This window comes from Clavispora lusitaniae, assembly GCF_014636115.1.
Source record: "Clavispora lusitaniae strain FDAARGOS_655 chromosome Unknown tig00000105_pilon, whole genome shotgun sequence".
NCBI lineage: Eukaryota > Fungi > Ascomycota > Pichiomycetes > Serinales > Metschnikowiaceae > Clavispora > Clavispora lusitaniae.
The window spans coordinates 1,230,667-1,247,286 of NW_027093978.1; the positions used below are offsets into that span (position 1 = coordinate 1,230,667).

General features: G+C 45.7%; 4 protein-coding genes across 4 annotated transcripts; 1 reads left to right on the forward strand and 3 right to left on the reverse strand. All coding sequences in view use genetic code 12, as the record gives it.

Annotated features, from left to right (window-relative positions):
• Window positions 1-575: 575 nt before the first annotated feature.
• FOB63_003574 (uncharacterized protein) lies at window positions 576-2,648 on the reverse strand (the record flags this gene model as incomplete). The annotated part of the gene is made up of 1 exon (XM_002615293.2): window positions 576-2,648. The coding sequence occupies one exon, from the start codon at window positions 2,646-2,648 to the stop codon at window positions 576-578; it is 2,073 nt and encodes a 690-aa protein (XP_002615339.2).
• Window positions 2,649-5,174: 2,526 nt separating this feature from the next.
• Window positions 5,175-8,174, reverse strand: KGD1 (alpha-ketoglutarate dehydrogenase; the record flags this gene model as incomplete). Its single annotated transcript, XM_002615292.2, has 1 exon — window positions 5,175-8,174. One exon carries the CDS (start codon window positions 8,172-8,174, stop codon window positions 5,175-5,177), a length of 3,000 nt encoding a protein of 999 aa, XP_002615338.2.
• A 1,838-nt stretch (window positions 8,175-10,012) lies between these two features.
• On the reverse strand, window positions 10,013-10,570 carry PAM17 (Pam17p; the record flags this gene model as incomplete). The annotated part of the gene is made up of 1 exon (XM_002615291.2): window positions 10,013-10,570. The coding sequence occupies one exon, from the start codon at window positions 10,568-10,570 to the stop codon at window positions 10,013-10,015; it is 558 nt and encodes a 185-aa protein (XP_002615337.1).
• A 1,526-nt stretch (window positions 10,571-12,096) lies between these two features.
• Window positions 12,097-15,906, forward strand: FOB63_003577 (RSC chromatin remodeling complex ATPase subunit; the record flags this gene model as incomplete). Its single annotated transcript, XM_002615290.2, has 1 exon — window positions 12,097-15,906. One exon carries the CDS (start codon window positions 12,097-12,099, stop codon window positions 15,904-15,906), a length of 3,810 nt encoding a protein of 1,269 aa, XP_002615336.2.
• Window positions 15,907-16,620: the final 714 nt, after the last annotated feature.

Genomic DNA, 16,620 nt, shown 5'->3' on the forward strand with positions numbered 1-16,620 from the left:
TCACTCCTTAGGATACTGAAACTATTTAATTTGACTGCTTTTGAAACGATAAATTAAACCTGAATTTGATCTCAGGTCACATGTAGCCGATTAATGTATTCCACAGTTTTTCTGACGTCAAACGGATGGTCAATGCATAATATCCTATCTTTAATTTTTGTGTTCTGGTTATGAATCCAATTTAAAAACAAAAAAACATCTGGATGTCTTTAAGACTGTTTGGTTGAAGACATACTAAGATTCAGACATACTAAGATTGAGACGTACTAAGATTGAAGATATTATCCTGTAGAATGTATAGGATGGTTGAGCAAGATCTACTATTGTGCTTTTTAGATGAGTATTCAATAATTTAGTACAATCTGGACATACTTTCCAAGCACGCCAGGGAATAATACACATGCAATAGAACCTAGCGAAGCGGCATTCTATGCAAAAATACATCACAAACAGAGAAGTCAAAAGAGAAGTCGGTAATTTCTCTCCACTTGTAATGCATGATAAATAATAAACGTCTTTTTGTCTCCATAATGATGGCCTTAGGTCATTGCCTTGCCCTCAAATCCACCATCTTTCTACATCTTCGCCTTGATTTGCGTGCCGAAGATTTCGCCCGTCAAATGGTCTATAACACCCCATCCATAGCCGTTGGCGAATCTGCGCCTGACCACGATATTGTTATGGGCATCCGGCGGAAGGTAAACAAGTACTTTCCGCCAGCTCAAGTCTCGCGCATGGTATTTTTGCGCTATGATGGCCTGCTTCTCGATTTTCCAGTCCGTGTAGCGGAAAAGCTTCTTGATCCCCTTTGTGCGGGTGTTCTCGTGGGCGGGAATGTTGTTGAAGTGGTAGTACTTGTCGTGGAAAATGACTGGCGTTCGGCTTTCCGGGTTGGTGATGTAGTTTTCCGACGGAATCGGACAGAGCAACGAATTGAGCGCACTTTCCACTGTCGAAGCTTTGGGCGGGATATGGAGCGGGCGGCCGCTTTCGAGAGACAACAGCGTGCCGTTGCGGCCATCCTCGGACGCCTCCGAGTCCAGCTCGAGGGTGTCGCTGCCCTTGGCCGAGATCAAGGCGTACTTTCGAAAGCGCCGCAACTTGTTTTTGCTCAACTTGGGCGAGTCGCTCTCGCCATTGCCCTGCTCGCTGTTGTCGTTGCCGAACGCAGACGCAAGGAAGTTGTTGTACTTTTTCATGTTGGCCGGCTCCTCCGCCGGCACCTCTCCCAACTCATGGCCAGAAGCATTGGTGGCCTCTGGAAGTTTTCCTGGCGCATGCTGCGAGCCACCGTCGTTTTCTGTGGGTACCACGCCTGTCAGGCCGGCGTCGGTGTTTGCCTCCTGCTTCTGGATGGCCGTGACGTCGCCAAGCGCTTCCCAGTCCAAGTAGAGCAAGGCGCTCGTCCGCAAGGGCACGATTCCGTCATTAACGGCGTTGGCGTAGACGGTGCGCAGTTCGAAGCTGCGCAAGAGCGTCTGGACAGGCTCGTCGGGCAAGGTTTCGAGCAAGGGCCGGAACGAGTCTCTTTTGGGCTGGCCCAAGTGGCGCACGTAGTGGGGGAGCTTTTTCAGCAAGGTCAAGTCGCGGCCGGTCTTGCCCAAGGTGCCCAAGTCGAGGAACCACAGGATCCAGAGGCTCATTTCGGAAAGCACGCCGAGCATCGGGCTGGCCAAGCACACAAAGTGGCGGAGGCGGATGTGGCGCCGCGAGAAGTAGTCGGTGCCGTGCACCAGAAGAAGGTGTTTGAGCGCATACAACTGCACGGGCCCGCCCAACGAGTGGCCCACAAACGAGATGCTCTCGACGCCGCCACCCTTTTCGAGCTGGGCGATCCGCTGCGCCACGAAGTTCGACACGCCCACGCCCAAGCGGTGGATGCCCTTTTCCGTGTGGCCTGCGTTGCCGCGGAAGCCGTCCACCACCAAGTTCTCTGCTGTGGTGGCCATGAGCCGGTCCCGCAAATAGAGCATGTCGGCCGTGAGGTTGGAGAAGATGCCGTGGGTGACAATGACCAAGTGCACAGGCTTGTCGGACTGTGCCGGAGCCGGCGGCCAGAGGTCGTCTGTCTGCTCGAGCACCACGTCGAGCCCGCGGCGGTACAGTTTCCCCCACTCGTGGCGGTCGTGCTCGTGGTCCGGCGGCGCAAAGTCGCCCTTGGTCAAGGACGTGAGCACCGACCGCGAGATGCGCTGCATGTTCTCGAGCTCGCTGCCCACCATCATGAGAAACGTGAGCGTCAGGTGCGTGTTGATGACGATCTGCGACATCACCTGGCACTCCCACTGGTAGGTGCGCGAGCCGTTGGCGTTGTGGGCTAGCAAGCTGTTGTCGTTCAACACGAGCCGCACGTTGAAGGTCTGGCCCGGCTTGACGGTGTTGCGGAAACACACCTCTCTGTTGTGGGTCGGGTCCTGCGCCACGTACCGCCGCAGGTGGTTGAACTGGCACGGCACCACATGGCAGTAGAGCACGATGGGGCCGTTGAACAAGTTGACGGCGCGGAGGCTGGTGTTTTCCAAGTTCTTGATGCGGACGTACATCTCATGCGGCGGGTCCGTGGTGGTGTACTTGATGGTGTAGCGGCACACGTCGCCGAGCTTGAGTGTCTGCCGGGACTGGTACCATAGGAAGTCTGGTGTCGTCATGGTCCATGTCTAGTCGTGCGAGCATTCGGCTTGCTTGCAGTCTTGCACAAAGTCAGAAGGCGGAAGTGTGGAAATGAAGAAGGAAAAAGTCAGAAGACAGAAGTCAGAAGACAGAAGTCACAAGCCAGAAGTCGGAATTCAAGATTCAAAGAGACGACGTAGGTGACTTTGAAGAGAATCAACCGACGGCTAACGTAAGTGGACTACTTGGGCAATGGCATTCCGCGAAACGACTACAAGCGCTTCAACATAATTCAATATTCAATACTTCAATAATTCAATAATTCTACGATTCAATACTTCTATACTTCTATGATTCAATACTTCAATAATTCAATACTCAATAATTCAATTCTTCAATAATTCTATGATTCAATGCTTCAATAATTCAATAATTCTATGATTCAATACTTCAATAATTCAATGCTTCAATAGTTCAATGCTTCAATACTTCAATGCTTCAATAATTCTATGATTCAATAATCCAATAATTCTATACTTCAGTACTTCAATACTTCTATACTTCTATACTTCCATACTTCAATAATTCTATGCTTCAATAATTCTATACTTCAATACTTCGATACTCCAAATATCAAAGAACGAACAGACATGACAATTGAAGCCTTTGATCGGTCTAGTATCGAAAAGCTTTATCTTTGGCCCAGTTCACTATTTGCTTTTGGTCTGATCATGTGAAAGTAATCTTTGTAGCATTCAAAATTAGTTGGCTTGAAAGTACCAGCCATGTAGCATTAGCCGATAGGTTCGACTCAAAAACGGTCTGTTTCATTGTATTGTTCAATGTCGTATTTCTCACATACACTTTGATAACAAGTTGAAGTGAAGATAATAGGTCTACGTGGTATATTTGGTGAAAATAGAGTATTTTAAAGAGTTCATAATTCTCATTCCTAGCAGTCGGTTCCATGCTGCCGATTTCGATACATTCTGCTTGGCCAGAAGTAGCTAGATCGCAGTGCTGGAATGGCTTGGTCTCGGGGCCAAACAGAAAACAGTGGGTTCTTCTTATTGATTGTACAGAGCTAGTATGAAAATTCTATGCTTTACTGTTCTTTTTGTCAACTATTGGCAGACTTCTTGCCATCAGATTAATTGAACAAGTAAGCCAAAGTTCTGTTTGCGAAAGCATAATCAAATAACTAGAATAGAAATTGAGATTGGAATTCGAAAGATGTTGTAATCAACCAATTCTGGCTAGAATTGAGCGCAAGAAGAGTCGTTGGAGTGACTAGTTTACCAATCGTTTTTGATTTCAACTCCTTTGGCTTGAATCTCAATTAATTGATCTCATCTTCGTTTGGTCTTCTTCATTTGGGTAATTAACGACTTTGGATAATAATAAATGTGAAGTGTGGAATCTTTGGACCCGCAGAAGCAATGTTCTCATCTAACTCTATAGTGAATGAGCGATTACCTCATTAGTATCGTAATATGGCCACATCCTGCTGACTGCCGCTGAATTTCTACATATAAAGTGAATAAACAGACATTCATACCACCCATGCCCATTTTGGCTAAATATAGTTAACATTTTTTTCTCATCCTCCACTCAAAACCCCATTTACATAAAAATGCTCCTGAACGAATCAATTTACGTAAAAAACATACGAATGTACTTCGAAGGCTTCCAACATATTCATAGCCATGTATTTTCCATTTTCGCACCCGGACGATTTACGGCTGTGTTCCGGTTGATACTGTAAGTGTATAATTTCCGGGAACCATCAAACTACAGAATCATCGCTTCTCGCCTTCTTTATCAAGGTGTTATCGGTGGTTTTTGTGATTTGTGGGTTTTATGTAAGATATATAATGGTCTCTGGACGATCCTATGCTTTCGCACCTGACTGAATCATTCTGATCCGAGAATTATCCGTATGACGATAAATGGCAGTTTTTCTTGTCATAATGTGAATCATATTCGAAATTACGGCTTCAATGTTTGTATCATGACTTTGCTTGATTTTTTTGTGTTGTCTTTTTTGATGTCTGTGTGTTGGTCTCTCTTATCTGCCGCAAGAGAGTTGACTTCAAGAACAAAAAAGAAGCTTGCTCGGATAGACAACGTAGTCCTTCTGGTTCTACTGTTCTTCTTTTTGGTGGTGGCAGATTATTTATTTTATTTTCATGCTTTTGTTTTTTCTCGCAAATGGCATTCTTGCGAAATTATTATAATTATCCAAATCAACTACATAAAGTCAGCAAACAGTATAATAATATTCTCAACATATTTATTGCAGTTGGTATCGTTCAAAACAATTCGACTAGTCGATCATTTTATTAAAGATGTATTTCTTTTAGTTTTATGCTAGCTATTATACGCATTCCGTTCTTGCCCACAGACATGACAAAGACACGAAGGCATGACGAATACTCAAAGGCATGACGAATACTCAAAGGCATGACGAATACTCAAAGGCATGTCAGATAATCATGATATCGACGCTCTACAGTTGATCCACAAATAATTTAGTTTAGAATAGACAAGCATATACACATTTTCTACTGGTTGAACACCTCCTTCAAGAACGCCTCCTCCTCTGCGGTATGCATGGCCTTGGAACCAGCAGCGACAGACGCAGATGGGTCTCTACCAGCGTAACGGAGAGTCAAGTCCTTGTAGTTGTCGGTCTCGGCCAAGGTGGTGCCAATACGTGGCGAAACGTATGCGAAGGAACCCATGTTCAAAGGCTCCTCTTGACACCAAACCAAGTCTTCGATGGCAGGATAGCTGTTCAAGGCGTCGCGCAATTGGGCGAATGGGAATGGATGCATTTGTTCAATCTTGATGAAGGCAGTCTCCTTATCTTCGATGGCAGCACGCTTCTTGTGCAAAGCGGTGTACACCTGGCCCGAACAAAGAACAACACGCTTGATGCCAGCCTTCTCGTTGATGGTCTTGCCCAATTCCTTGTCGTCGATAATCCACTCAAAGTGCGAGTCTCCGGTGAACTCAGACAAGTCGGATCTGGCCAATGGGTGTCTCAACAAGGACTTGGAGAAGAAGAGAACCAAAGGTTTTCTGAATTGTCTGTGCATTTGACGACGCAACAAGTGGAACAAGTTGGCAGGCGTGGTTGGGTAGGCAACTTGCATGTTGCAGTCTTGATGTTGTCTCTCAAGCTTCTCTGGAGATGGGAAGTAACGTTGGTCTTCGTTGCACATTTGCAAGTATCTCTCGATTCTACCAGAAGAGTGCTCTGGTCCTTGACCGTCGTAACCATGAGGCAAAGACAAGACGAGACCAGATCTCTGCTTCCACTTGGACTCAGCACCAGCAATGAACTGGTCAATGATGACTTGCGCAGTGTTGGCAAAGTCACCAAACTGGGCCTCCCATTGCACAAGGGCATCAGGAGAGAACAAGGAGTAACCGTACTCAAAGCCCATGACACCGTATTCCGACAAGGAAGAGTTGGAAATGGTGAAAGCGCCTTGGTCCTCAGACAAGTGCTGCAAAGGTGTGTAGACCTTTTCGGACTTTTGGTCATGCAAAACGGCGTGACGTTGCGAGAAAGTACCTCTCTCAACGTCCTGGCCAGAGACTCTCACGTGGTAGCCTTCCAACACCAAGGAGCCAAAGGCCAAAGCCTCACCTGTGGCCCAGTCGATGCCCTCACCAGACTCGACAGTCTTCTTTCTCGAGTTCAAAATACGCTTCAAGTTTCTGTGCACCTCAAAGCCCTTTGGCGCCTCGGAGATCTCGGCACCAATCTTCTTCAAGATGTCGGCATCAACGGCGGTCGGGAGGTGTGGCAAAACTTCTGTGGCCAACTCCTTGGGCGACTTGAAGTCTTCCCATGGGGTGGTCAACCACTCACGTGACGTAGGCTGGTACTCCTTGGACTTGGCAAAGGACTCTTCCAAAATGTTCCACACCCACTTCTTGTGTTCTTCAATGTCCTCCTTGGTGAAAGTTTCCTCTTGCACCAACTTGTCGGCGTAGTACTGGAGCACCGACTTCTTTTCGGCAATCTTCTGGTACATGACCGGTTGTGTGAATGCAGGCTGGTCAGTTTCGTTGTGACCGTGCTTTCTGTAACCGACAACGTCAATGATCACGTCGGAGTGGAAGGTGGCTCTCCATTCGGCAGCCAAGTTGAACACAAACGTGACGGCCTCGATGTCGTCAGCGTTCACGTGGAAGATTGGAGCGTTGATGGCCTTAGCAATATCCGAAGGGTACAACGTGGATCTGGCGAAACGTGGGTCTGTGGTGAAACCAATCTGGTTGTTGATGATGATGTGAACAGTACCTCCGGTGGAGTAGGCAGGCAAGCTCTCGAAACCCATGGTTTCGTACACGACACCTTGGGCGGAAAAGGCAGCGTCACCGTGCAACAAAATAGGCATGGCCTTCTTGAACTCGCCAATGTCGTTCTTGTACTGCTGGATGGCACGGGTCTTACCCAACACCACACCGTCCTCGGCTTCCAAGTGCGATGGGTTGGCCACAAGAGACAAGTTCACGTGCTTGCCCAGGGTGGTTGGACGCTTGTAGTTCATACCCAAGTGGTACTTGACATCGCCACTGCCTTCGTCAAACTCCTTGGAGCCGGTGAACTCAGAGAAAATCGACTCGTTCGGCTTACGCACCACGTTGGACAACATGTTCAAACGGCCTCTGTGGGGCATACCAATGACAACGTCCTCAATGCCGTGCTCGACCGAGGCGTCGATCAAGGCCTTCATACCGGGGACAACGGCCTCGGCACCTTCAAGACCAAAACGCTTGTCGTTAGGGAATTTCGTGGCCAAGAAGGATTCGAACAGACACGCCCAGATCAAACGGTCCAAGATCTGGCGTTTTTCGTCCACCAGGTACTTGAAAGGCTCGGGGATCTCGATGCGCTCTCTCAACCAGTCACACTGCGACTTGGAAGGAATGTGGATGTACTCGATACCGTAAGACAGGCAGTACAAGGACTCGCACACGTCGATAATCTCCTTCAACGACATGGTCTCGCGGCCCTTCTGCACAAAGCGCGGCAAGATACCTGGGCCAAGGGTGATTTGCTTGTTCAAGTCGGCGTCGGTGAAACCGTAGTGCTCCAAAGTCAATTCCTTGGGCACCTGGCTGTGGCTACCAAACAGGATACCCAATGGGTCGATCTTGGCCTTCTGGTGGCCGCGCACCTGGTAGGCACGCACAAGAAGCTGGACCTTCAAGTGGGTCACCACGTCTTCCGAGTGGGGCAGCGAACCCGGAAGGAAACCAACGCCAGCGCCCCCGGCCGGGGTCGGAATAAGCGTTGGCGGAGCGACAAACGCAGCCGAGGGGGCGGCGCCCGAATCAAGGTTCTTGAAGTACGCGTTCCACGACACGTGCACGGAATTGGGGTCCTGGCGCCACGCCTGGTACATTTCCTCGACATAGTTGGAGTTGTTGGTTTGCAAAAACGAGTCTGTGGCATAGGCGCGGGAAATACTCATATACGAGCTTCTGGCCAAGGCTCTATGGGCCCTTGCGCGGGGCACGTGGGCTCTGAAAGCTCTAAGCATGATGGCTGTGGGGTTTTGGGGGTCAGAAGAAAGGTGAAATTCCCAATGGTTTTTTTGCCCCGGCCCAGAGGACCTTTATAAGTGATTGGGTGCGACTTTTTTTTGCGCGCACGCTATTTGTCCGGAATACTTCCGGTGGCCCCGGGGTTCTTTTCCGGGGAAGAGGGGCGCAACGCCGTGTTTTCCTGTTTGGGCAGGTTTTCACACCTGTCATGACCTGGGAGGCGTACTGCTTTGCGCCTGGACCCTGCTGCGTTTCTTGGTTTTCTTTCTTTTCTTTTTTCTTGCTGCTGCTTGAAGGCAATTGTCCTGCAGACAAGCCTCCGGACTCCGAAATGCGGCACAGCGAGCGCCAAAAAACGAGCGGACAATGTGAGAGCAGAAGATAGAAAGAACAAAAAAAGTCGAAAGCTCAGGCGCAAGCAGCTACTCCTCCTTCGACCTGCTTTTTGTCTTTTCTTTTTCTTGCCGTTTTTTTTGCCGTTTTTTGGCTCCGTCTCTGATGTTGGCTCGCACTAATGTCGCCCAGTCAATTGCCGTGGCACGTATACAGGACACCAGTCTTCTCCACGTATTCTAGTCATCCTGACTTCATATAGTCCGGAAGTGACTAGATGCAAGTCATGAATCAGCTGTGAAATTTTAGCTTGGAGCACAAAGAATTTGAGCTGTGAAACAGTTTTCAATGGCAGAATTGAGTTAGGTTCCAGGAACTCAAATAATGCGCAAAGTCAACTAATCTGTTAATGAATCGCGCTAATACAGAATGTTTAATTTCGAACCAACCATTCGTTCTAGTTCGAGCCAACCATTCGTTTTAGTTCGAGCCAACCATTCGTTTTCGTTCGAGCCGACCATTCGTTTTCGTTCGTTTTGATTTCTAACATCTTTCGAAGTAGAAGGTCCGGCTTCTTCATCTTGCTAGACCATTTCAATTCTCGGTATTTGAGATATGGTCTAGTCCGACTGATGGGTGTCCTTCCTGACGACAGGGTCGAAAACCAAAGATGAGTATTTTACGTGAACGCAACAGTTCTATGTCAAGAGTGTCAAGAATTGCTCAAACGCAGTCAAAATTTATGTATTGTCTAGTAGCGGATTCATTGAGTAGCGGATTCATCTAGTAGCGGATTCTTCTAGATATGTGATCGATTGGGCAGTTGACGCCGATTTAAGAGCTTATTTATGAGTAGGCATTCAAAGGCATCAGTATATGTATAACTATTTTAACTAGGTACCTAAGCAGTTCATGTCTTCATTAATATCGAAGAATCTCGATAGTACTTACCATCTTATTTGAAAATCTTAAGATTGAAGAATTAGCAGAGGCTTTATGGACTTCATTTCAAAGACAAGCCATCGTATCTCCAGTTAATGAGATGAAGTTTGATCGAAGATGAGATCGATCTTTACGAGAATGGGGCCAAGCTTCTTAAGGCAGTTCCAGGAAGACAAAATAGGTTCTTTGCATAGCTCTTTCAAGTTGCTCGAAAGAGCTCAGAACATGGGGAAATACATCTATAAACCCGATGGTTGATGCTGTATTCCATCCAATTTATTCGAGTCAATTCTTTTCCTTAAGTTTTTGTTCTTTGGTGCCTTCTAAAGATCCATATCGTTGTGATTAATATCCATATCGTTGGACTAATAAATGAACATCCTTTGAGAACCAGAACACTCACGAAACTGCTTAACGTAGGGGAACCGTTTGGGTAAATTGGTTCAAGTCACTTCTCGACTGCCTACACGGCCCAAGTCGACTCTGTCACCTTGGGTCTTTCTTCTACTGCTCTTTCCGAACGGATCTTCTTGAATAGATTCCTAGTATGTACACGCAACTAAATGAACTCCTTGGCCTTTCTTCTGAAAGCGTTGCAGTCTCTCAACCACTGTTTGTAATTCTCCAACGAGTAGATCCTCTCTCCGTAATAATCAGGAACAGGATTGGAGAAAGATTGCGACGAGGGATCAACACGGTTGTACTTGATTCTCTGCAAAAAAAGATTGTCCTTGGCCTTGAACTGCGCCATGGCAGAACGGTTAACCATCTTGAAGATCACATTCCCCACAGATGGGCCCGCTACATAGCCAACGAATCCACCTAAACTGACCGCACCTCCCATGACCATAAATGGATCAAGTCCCATGATTGGCTTTTCCACATCAATCTCCACATTTCCCAAGTACGTCAAGGTGGCGAAAGCACCCAAAAAGGCCGTCACAACCGAACTGGCAGTGTTGATCCTCTTGTTCTGTTTTCTCAATCTGAAAAAGTCACCCCAGTTCATAGTGGGTGCAGACGAGTTGAGACGAACAGACGACCTCAAGTTGTTCGCCAAGGTTCCGACACGGACCGAGGTTCTGGCGTGAATCCCGATACTTTTTAATGCAAACATGATTCGACGTGGACAAAATCGCTTAGAGGACTTTTCAGAAGGCCTATGGATGCGGGGGTCACGTGAACGCAACCTTCCACCTCGTATGCAATTAAGTGATAGCACAGAATTAGAAAATGAATTTAGAAATGGAAGAAAATGGAATTTAGAAAATGAATTTAGAGTATGGAAGAAAATGGAATCTAGAAAAGAATTTAGAAATTATAATTTCTGCTGGCTTTGTTCCCTCGTATTTTTGGAAAACTTCAAGTTGAATGGGTTTATATGTCATGGTTTATATGTCTCAAGAGTCCGTCGCAGATATTAAATGTCAAGAAGCTCTGTCAAAAGTTGAATTATATAATAGCCTGTCATCGTCTGTGTTCATTATGTTTTTTCTCAATCCACTTGGATTGAATAGATAATTATTATGCAACCAGATCTTTATGATTTCAATACAACGTAATCGCGGATATATTCGTAATTCCGAATGAGTATTACGGAAGATCTGAAATCTAAATGTAACGAGATCAGAGGCTCTATTCTTGATCGATTTGCGATAATCTTGCATTTCCTTTTTTAGTCTGATCTCGACCACTTTGAACGATGCGAACCGCTTCGACAGTTTATGGCCATACAGAAATTAAAATACAAGCGGCCATTAGATACAAAAACCAACAAAGAAGAACAACACAAAAAGCAAACACATTAAACAGAGAAACAAAAAGAAAGAAAAGATCATAAATCATCTTCACAAGCACACCATGATGGCCCGAAAGGAAAGTCGTGATTTACTGAAGGAAGCAGAAACGAATTGATAAAACTGCTCCTTCTGTCTTCTTTCAGTTCCATTGTTGCAATCAATTAGATTCCATGCTTTACTGAATGGAAGTTTCCTGCACAAGCATGTATTAGACTAAACCACTAGCCAAGACAGATCTTCTTCGTTCGAATGAACTTCGTCAGAATATGCTAGATGAAGAGGGAAACATAAATATCACACACAAACCTAATAGCCACATGGTCCTATCGTCTTGTATTGATTAGTTGTAGCACAGTCATGCATATAACACCCAATTTGGTCAACCAGACAGAAACAAAAGAAGAAGTCGAAACGCAGCAGTCATGCCATACACAGATCAATACCAATTCAAACAATAGACCTACCGGCCATATGGGTGGAGGATAGAGAAGACGGTAAAAGAAAAATGTCGCGCTGTTGTGGGACCAAAACAAAAATGTCGCAAAGAAATGGGTAGGAGAAAAAAATGTCGCGGCTTGTTCCTCAAACGCGCGCCGCCGTCCTTTTCCTCCAAAAAACTTCTTAAACACATCTTCGGTCTCAACAGATCTCAATCCATCTGCGCAGTTTAGCAGTTGCGAATTCCAAAAATTCACATTTTCTCCGCGACAGCGTCTGTTTTTCCCTCTTTGGCGTCTGCTCCGTCTAATATTTGCCAGTGTTTTTTCCAACACCGCAGTGGGCTCGCACCAATTGTTATAAAATAATATAAACACCGGCGAAAACACAAACCCTTCCTCCACCCATGAACGGCACCTCTTACGAAAGCGGCGTGCCGCTTGCAAACAACGGGCTTCTCAACGGAAACAACAAGGAGGACGAAACCGCCAAACCGGTGGCATTCCCGCAAACGAAAAAGGAGTTGGACGACCTTCTATTACGCTACCAACAATTGCTTCGTCTTTCGGCCGATGCCCGCAAAAAACACGATCCCTACGCCCGCATGGCGGACGCTTACGGGCTGGGCGGCGGAATGGCCGAGTCGCTGGCTTTTGTGGATCCCTACGCCGACGAGAAACGTCTTTTGGAACTGTGTTTGGCCCGTGTCAGCGCCTCCTACGACCAGTACATTCGCGAAGAAGAGGAGGTGACAGCAGAGATCCTTGGCGCTTTGCAGAAACTGCTGGGCGAAGCCTTGGACATGGCTTTGTTCGAACAGCAGATTGCCGGCTTGCAAATGTTGTCTCGCGACATGGACTTGCCGCCTTCCTTACAGGTCAAGTACGAGAAGGGCGACGACAAGAAAACGGTCGAGAAGTTGTCCTCGGCTGAAATCGTCGACAGCATTCTTGCAGACCACTTCTCTGTGCTCAAGGACAGAGGCGATTTCTTGCAGAGAGCTAAAGCTGCAGGCCTCAATTTGCCTGCAACCGCTGGCCCTGTGAACCCCTTGTCTACTCCTGTGGGCAACTATTACACTGAGCAAATTATCTCCAGCAAAATCGCCTCTCGTCTTTCTGAGTTGGAGAACTTGCCAGCGAACTTGGGCACTTTCACCGCGGGGCTCGGGCCCGACGAAAAGGGAAACGTGGACGAGTTGAAAATTGACGTTTTGATAGAGTTGAAGTCTCTCCAGGTTTTGGCGGTGCAAAAGTTTTTGAAAAACAATTTCCTCCGCAAAGTCGCCTTGACTTCCCACTACGACCTGCCTGATTTGTGCAACAACACCTTATCCTTGCAGGGCAGAAGAGGTTTGTACATTCGGGAAAAAGTGGACCAGCCAAACCCGCATCTTCTAGCTCTGCAGTTGGAAGACAAGTTCCGGTTGGAGGCCCAGGCCAAAGAGCACGAGTTGCACGTTCAAAAAATCGAACAAATCTTGGACAGCTCAAGGCTTTATCTGGATGCAATTGCCTCTCGCATTAGCAAAAGATCCACCTTGGCACGGTTTGTCAACAATTTCCACGCCAACACAGAAAAGGAGGAATCCAAGAAATTAGAGAAAACCGCCAAGCAACGTTTGCAAGCTTTGAAAGCCAATGATGAGGAGGCGTACATCAAATTATTGGATCAGACAAAAGACCACAGAATCACGCACTTGTTGAAACAAACAAACAGCTTCTTGGACTCTTTGGCTAAGGCAGTGAAGCTTCAGCAAGCAGAGGCAGACGATATTGGCGTTGAAGAACCAACAGATAACGTAGACGAACTCAGAGAGAAAATTGACTACTACCAAGTTGCACACAGAATCAAGGAAGAAGTGAAGGAACAACCGTCAATTTTGGTTGGTGGTCAATTGAAAGAATACCAGATCAAGGGTTTGCAATGGATGGTCTCTTTATACAATAACAAGTTGAATGGTATTTTGGCCGATGAGATGGGATTGGGTAAAACAATCCAGTCCATTTCTTTGATCACATACTTGATCGAGAAGAAGCATGAGGACAAGTTCTTGGTCATCGTTCCGTTATCTACCATTACAAACTGGACAGTTGAATTTGAAAAATGGGCTCCTTCAGTCAAGGTCATTGTTTACAAGGGATCTCCACAGCAGCGGAAGGAATTGCAATTTGAGATTAGAACTGGTAATTTCCAAGTCATGTTGACCACGTATGAGTATATTATCAGAGAAAGGCCTATTTTGGCAAGATTCTCCTATTCGCATATGATTATCGACGAAGGTCACAGAATGAAGAATGCTCAGTCTAAATTATCCATCACTTTGAAACAATACTACCGCACGAAGAACAGATTGATTTTAACGGGTACACCATTGCAAAACAATTTACCGGAGTTGTGGGCTTTGTTAAACTTTGTCCTTCCAAAGATCTTCAACTCTGTGAAATCTTTTGACGAATGGTTCAACACTCCATTTGCCAATACAGGAACACAAGAAAAAATCGAGTTGACAGAAGAAGAAAGTTTGTTGGTTATCAGAAGATTGCACAAGGTTTTGAGACCATTCTTGTTAAGAAGATTGAAGAAAGACGTGGAGAAGGATTTGCCAGATAAGGTCGAAAAGGTGTTGAAATGTAACTTATCAGGCTTGCAACATATTTTGTACCAACAAATGTTGAAGCATAACGCCTTGTTTGTGGGCTCCCAAACAACAGGTACAAACAATAAATCTGGTATCAAAGGCTTGAACAACAAGATCATGCAATTGAGAAAGATTTGTAACCATCCGTTCGTTTTTGAAGAAGTGGAGGACATATTAAACTCTTCTCGTATTACCAACGAGTTGATTTGGAGAACTTCGGGTAAGTTTGAGTTGTTGGATAGAATTTTGCCGAAATTCAAGGCTTCTGGACACAAGGTCTTAATTTTCTTTCAAATGACATCTGTGATGAATATTTTTGAAGACTTCTTGAGACTCCGGGATATGAACTACTTGAGATTAGATGGTAGCACGAAGGCAGAAGACCGGCAGGATATGTTGAAGTCTTTCAACAAGCCTGAGTCGGATATTTTCTGTTTCTTGTTGTCCACAAGAGCCGGTGGTTTGGGCTTGAACTTGCAAAGTGCAGACACGGTCATCATTTTCGACACAGATTGGAATCCTCACCAGGATTTGCAAGCACAGGACAGAGCTCACAGAATTGGACAGAAGAACGAAGTCAGAATCTTGAGATTGATTACCAACGATTCCGTCGAAGAAGTGATTTTGGAAAGAGCACATCAAAAGTTGGATATTGACGGCAAGGTCATCCAGGCCGGTAAATTCGACAATAAGTCTACTGCTGAGGAACAAGAGGAGTTCTTGAAGAAGTTGTTGGATGCGGAACAAGGAGAGAATTTCAATGAAGAAAATGATTCGTTGGACGACGATGAGTTGAACGACATTTTGGCACGTTCCGAAGACGAGAAAAAGATGTTCACCGAAATGGATACACAGAGAATCATTCAAGAGAAACAGCAGAGTCGTCAAGGCGGATATCTGACCCGGTTGATGACCAAGGAAGAATTGCCTGAAGTTTTCACAGAGGACATCTCCCACCACTTCGAGAAGGACACCAAGGAGTTGAGCAGAATGCGTGAGAAGAAGAGAGTCAAATATGACGATGGTTTGACTGAAGAGCAATGGTTGATGGCCATGGATGACGACAATGATACCGTTGAAGATGCCATTCGCCGTAAAGAAGAAAAACGTGCCAGAAGAAAGAGAAAGAGACTCGAAGGAGAAAGCGCGGAGCCTGAGGATGACGAGGACGACGAGGACGAGTCTGATTCTGAGATACGGAAAAAGGCTCGCAGTGCCGAGCCAGACGAGTTTACAGGAGAAGGCGAAGATCCGTTGGTGGCACGGTGCAACAAGGTTCTTGACGACATTGTTGAACTCCGGGCAGAAGATGGCCATGGAGTGGCGGAAATATTCTTGAAATTGCCTTCCAAGAGGCTCTATCCCGATTACTACCGTCTTATAAAACGGCCAACGTCGATTAACCAAATCCGCAAGCACTTGTCTCAGGAGAGGTTTGACACGTTCGCTCTGTTTATTGACGAGTTGCGGCTAATGTGCTCCAATGCTAAGACATACAACGAGGAAGGCTCGTGGGTGTACAATGATGCCCAGACGATTGAGGCGTATATCGATGTTGTGGCAAACGAAGAGTAGTTATAGAAATGAAAAGTGCAACGAAGTGATGTAAGCGAATTTTTGTGATTATATAGAGTAAAGGAGTCTGAAGGAAAAGTGGAAAACAAAGATGTACGAAGGAAGGATGATTAAAGATGAAGATGAAAGATGAAAGATGAAAGATGAAAGATGAAAGATGAAAGTTGAAAGATGAAAGATGGAAGATATGATGAGCGAGCAAGTTTGAAGAAGTATAACTACCGAATGTATTAGGCATACACTTGAATTATTAGACTGGCATTGATGGAAAACACAGAAAATCAAAATGAATCATCAATGTAAATCAGCATGAAATCGAAAGTCATCTAAGACGTCTTCAAAAAAATCCGACATTGACAACCGAATTCAGCGTCAAGTGGGTCGAAAATTCTACCGGCCTGCCCAAAAATGTCTATCGAGTGGATTCATAGCAAGCAAACCAGAGAACTGACAGATATTTCCATACTTAACGGTGGGAAGCCAAGACCAGCATCTTACTAAGCGACCTAAAACGTTCACTTTTTCTATTTAATATTCTAGTTGATACATTATCTATAGGTTTTGTTCGTGTGACTGGGTCCATATTTCGTTCGGCCACTAATATAGGGAACAAGCACAAGTAAATGTGAGAGGAATTGATTGGCATTCAATTAGAAAATAAAGAGAGATGAGGAAGGTTCGTGCAAATATAGAGAATAATGAGAATAATGAGAA